Source organism: Mytilus trossulus, unplaced genomic scaffold (genome assembly GCF_036588685.1).
Source record: "Mytilus trossulus isolate FHL-02 unplaced genomic scaffold, PNRI_Mtr1.1.1.hap1 h1tg000070l__unscaffolded, whole genome shotgun sequence".
Lineage (NCBI taxonomy): Eukaryota > Metazoa > Mollusca > Bivalvia > Mytilida > Mytilidae > Mytilus > Mytilus trossulus.
In genome coordinates, this window is record NW_026963294.1 from 1,252,533 (window position 1) to 1,257,423 (window position 4,891).

The following is a 4,891-nucleotide window of genomic DNA, read 5'->3' on the forward strand; positions in this document are numbered from 1 at the left end:
TGAATACATCCCATGAATATATACATGACCGAAACTGGAGCGCAAGTCATTGGACTCTAAAAAGTTCGTTGCTCCATTTCAAATTATCAATTGTCACATTTGCACACTTATTCATTAAGCTGTTTGATATTGATTTATTAGTACTACCTCAATAAATTCGATCGCACCTGATGTAACTTAAAACAAAGTCCTGTAGTAATACATTCCACTTTAAAAACATCGCCTCTGGACAGAAAATGAAATACACTGCAGTCGATAATTAACTGTAAAGTGTTGATTTCGGAACTAAATAGTTCATCATAAAGTTTAGTAGTTACAACATCTTTAATAAAAGTTTTTAGACTCTGTATAAAACTGTTTCTCACATTATCTAAACTGCTGCATCTCAAGATAAAATGTAACCGATTCTCATCCTTAGTTCCACATAGCGGACAAATTGCACTAATTTGTCGTTTACTAAATTTAGACTTATCACATTGTAGAGTATAAGTGTTACATGCTAACTTAGATTTGATACAGGCACGTAAGGTAGAGTAAGGTTCAGATCCACAAGTATTCCAAATAGAATGAATGCTTCCAAATTCAGCATCAGTATAGTTTAAAAGGTTTAAAGATGATTTTTCTGACGCTTCAGATTTTAGTTTAGTTATCCAGTAGTAGTTTACTAAGGAGTTAACCAGTTTTTTCCATTTTGACTTTGAAGGAGGGTTGACAAGTAGATCATGAGGTGACGGCAGATCATATAATTCTGTAATTGTAACTACTTTACGAAACCAGCTGTTTGATGACTCGGTTTTCATTGCAAGTTGACGGAATGCTAAGTCACGTTCGACAGAGTTATCATTATCAATAATGTTTCTAAAAATACCAAGGATTCTTTTGTGGATTTCTGCTTCAATAGGAATTTTTCCAATTAATAGTAGAACAGCAGCATTTGCTGTACGGTCCGGTAAATGTTGAATACGTTTTAAAAGTTTCACAAAATATATTGTAATATTACTAATGTCTGTTTTTGAAAGCAGTATGACCTCAAGTCCATATAAAAGCCTGGGAATCACGTAGCAGCGGATAAGATGAAGTGAAACCTTAGGGTTGACTCCATTTAGTCCATAAAAGTAGTGGGGAAACTACCGGTTCTGGCGACTTTTATCTAATGTTAACCCTATGGGGAAAAGGTAGCCTCCTATGAGGTAGCCTCCCGATGTGAGGCTAATTTTTATGACGTCAATTTTAGGTATTCTGACATTAATAAATTAAATTAATTACTTTGGAAGATAAGGTCATTATTAAGTGTTACTAATTACGGCTAATTAATAAGCGTTATTGAATAAGTATAAATATCTATTTTCTTTATATTTGATGAAAATTCCCAGTCTATAAATAGATACACAGGAAAACCCCACCTTAGTATTAACAGATCATTATTGTATTATATGGGTCTGGTATTACATACTATTTAATCACCTACGGCTATTTATCTCTGATAACATGATTATTAAATCAATATTGAATGCATGTTTAAACTTGTCCATTATTGTACGTAGTGACCTTTAACATGTTGATACGTGTCAATAAATCCGCCATTTTGAAAAATCGCGTCTATCTTTTGAAATCATTAAATCGTTATATTATTGACACTTATTAGAATAATATATCATAATATTTATAGTGTACGTGTTTTCTTCTTTTTTTTTTAAAGTATTTCATTGACACTTATTAGAATAATATATCTTAATATTTATATAATTATAGTGTGATTTTTTTTTTTGAATTATGCAGATTTTGAATGTCTTCAAGAACCAATTGTTGATAGCAACGAATGCGACCAGAAGACGAAAAAGACTACAAAACACATACCATGTGGTTTTGCATACAAAGTGGTTGGTCTGACACCTGAAACGTCAAATGAACCAGTAGTATATCGTGGTGGCGATGCGGCTGATAAATTTGTGGAGTGTATGGTGAAGGAACAGGAAGAAATAGAACAAAGATTTAAACATTGCGAGCCCATGATTATGACCGGGAGAGATTGGCAGTCATATAAGAAGGCAACTCATTGCCACATATGTAAAAAAGAACTGACAGAGAAAAGAGTTAGAGATCATTGTCATGTGACCGGAAAATTTAGAGGGGCGGCTCATAACGACTGTAACATCAATTATAAATTTACGGGTCGAATTCCAGTTGTGTTTCATAACCTTAGAGGATACGATAGCCATTTAATAATGCAAGCTATTGGAAAAGTTGAAGGGAAAAAGCTGAATTGCATTGCTAATAATATGGAAAAGTATATATCTTTTTCATTGGGATGTATGGATTTTATAGACTCGCTCCAGTTCATGTCTTCATCTTTACAAAAGCTTGTAGAAAACCTTGCCAAGGAAGGTTTTAGCAAATTTCGACACATGACAAGCCACTTTGAAGAAAAAAAAATACACTTGCTTCTGCGAAAACAAGTATACCCATACGAGTATTTTGATTCCGAGGCAAGTTTTTAGAATCTCAACTACCCCCGATTGAATCTTTTTACAGTACATTATCTGGAGAAGGTATAACCACACTGGACTATGCACATGCACAACACGTATGGCAATTGTTTAACATGCAGAATCTTGGACAGTATCACGATCTATACGTACTATCAGATGTTCTTGCATTAGCCGACGTCTTTGAAAATTTCAGGGAGATCTGCCTCAACTACTATGGACTGGACGCTGCACATTTTTATACATCACCCGGTTTAGCCTGGCAAGCTGCCTTGAAAATGACAGGTGTCAAGTTGGAATTACTCACTGACATAGACATGCATTTGTTTATAGAGAAAGGCTTAAGAGGTGGAATATCAATGATATCCCATCGCTATACCAAAGCTAACAATAAACATGTACCAAGCTATGATCCTAATCAACCCATTAATCACGTGATGTACCTAGATGCCAACAACCTATACGGATGGGCCATGTCACAAGCGCTTCCAGTTGAAGGTTTTAGATGGCTAAACGATTCTGAAATTGAGAACCTAAACATAAGTGACGTTGAAGATGACAGTAAAAAAGGTTTTATATTAGAAGTTGATTTAGAATATCCTAAGGAACTACACGACGACCACAACGAATATCCATTAACTCCAGAAAAAATAAAAGTTACAAATGATATGTTATCACCCTATGCAGAAAAGCTATTGGATGATTTAAATTTAAAAGGAACATCGACAGAAAAATTGATACCAAATTTACATCCAAAGCAAAAATACGTGGTACATTACAGAAATTTAAAACTCTACTTATCACTTGGAATGAGACTTACAAAGATCCATAGAGTCATGACATTTGAACAACGACCCTGGTTAAAGACATATATTGATTTCAATACAGAGAAGAGAAAACTTGCAACAAATGAGTTCGAGAAGGATTTTTTCAAACTCATGAATAATGCAGTCTTTGGAAAGACGATGGAAAATTTAAGGAAGAGAACAGATATAAAACTTTTGAATGACCAATCAAAGGCCAGAAAATTAATCAGCAAACCAACATTTCATGCCTTCAAAATATTCAACGACGACTTGGTGGCTGTGCATATGTTGAAACAACGATTATACTTAAACAGACCCATCTACGTTGGATTCACTATACTCGATTTGTCAAAGACACTTATGTACGATTTCCATTATAATTACATGAAAGATAAATATGGATCTAGAGCAACACTATTGTTTACAGACACCGACTCGCTATGCTACAGCATCAATACTGATGATATATATCAACATATGTTGGAAGACAGAGACTTGTTTGATACGTCAGAGTATAACCCCGAACATCGGCTTTATAGCACTTTAAATAAAAAGGTGTTAGGAAAGATGAAAGACGAGACACATGGTATTCCCATACAGGAATTTGTTGGTCTCAAGTCAAAGATGTACTCATTGATATATGAGGAGAATAAAACACTCTGCGAGAAGAAGACAGCGAAGGGTATAAAGAAGAGTGTGATCAAACATGACACAAGACACGAACATTATAAACAAAGTTTATTCAACAAAGAAATCCACATGTCTACCATGACACAGATCCGTTCGTATGACCATACGTTATATAATATATCAATCAACAAACTGGGCTTATCCCCTTATGATGATAAAAGATACTTACTAGATGATGGGATACAAAGTTTGGCTTATGGACATTGGAGAATATAATCAGGATGAAAATCAATATTTAAATCACTCTACGTCTGTCATTCGAAGGAAACGGACGTGTTTTAAGAACTCTCAAAGATGTCGAATACTTGTCCAGATTGTGGTTCAGAATTTTCGAGAAAAGATGTCATGTTGCGACACCAAAGAAACAAACACAGAATCAGTCAACCATATCCGCAGATCAATGATGCATATCCGCCGCCGCCGCCACCACACCGCCACCGCCGCCGCCAAAGAATGTGATACTACATCATCCTTTCACTATGATGCTGGCTGGACCTACTGGTTCAGGTAAGACGTTTTGGATGAAAACTTTATTGGAGAGAGCACGGACTATGATTACACCATCACCAGAGAGGATAATATGGTGCTATAAACGATGGCAGCCATTATTTAGTGAAATGCAACAGACCATTAAAAACATTTTGTTTGTTCAAGGTTTACCTGAAAATTTGAATGATGACTCATTCATAGACTCTAGATTTCCGAGTTTAATCATCCTAGACAATTTAATGAGAGACGTCACTAATAGTAAGGATGTGTGTGAACTCTTTGTGGAGGGTAGCCATCACAGGAACCTTAGCGTAGCTTGTATAATGCAACATGCATTCTCGAAAGGAAAGGAGAGTCGAACCATGAGCATCAATAGTCAGTATATAGTCCTATTCAAAAACCCACGTGATCAAGTTGGGC

General features: G+C 35.4%; 1 protein-coding gene across 1 annotated transcript; it reads left to right on the forward strand.

The window, feature by feature from the left end:
* Positions 1–2,499: 2,499 nt before the first annotated feature.
* On the forward strand, positions 2,500–4,204 carry LOC134699499 (uncharacterized). The gene has a single exon (XM_063561103.1). The coding sequence runs from the start codon at positions 2,603–2,605 to the stop codon at positions 4,196–4,198; it is 1,596 nt and encodes a 531-aa protein (XP_063417173.1). The 5' UTR covers positions 2,500–2,602; the 3' UTR covers positions 4,199–4,204.
* The last annotated feature ends 687 nt before the right edge of the window (positions 4,205–4,891 follow it).

Bases quoted from the DNA above. Each gene is read 5' to 3' on its own strand.
- LOC134699499 (XM_063561103.1), top strand. From the start codon at position 2,603: ATGCAGAATCTTGGACAGTATCACGATCTATACGTACTATCAGATGTT.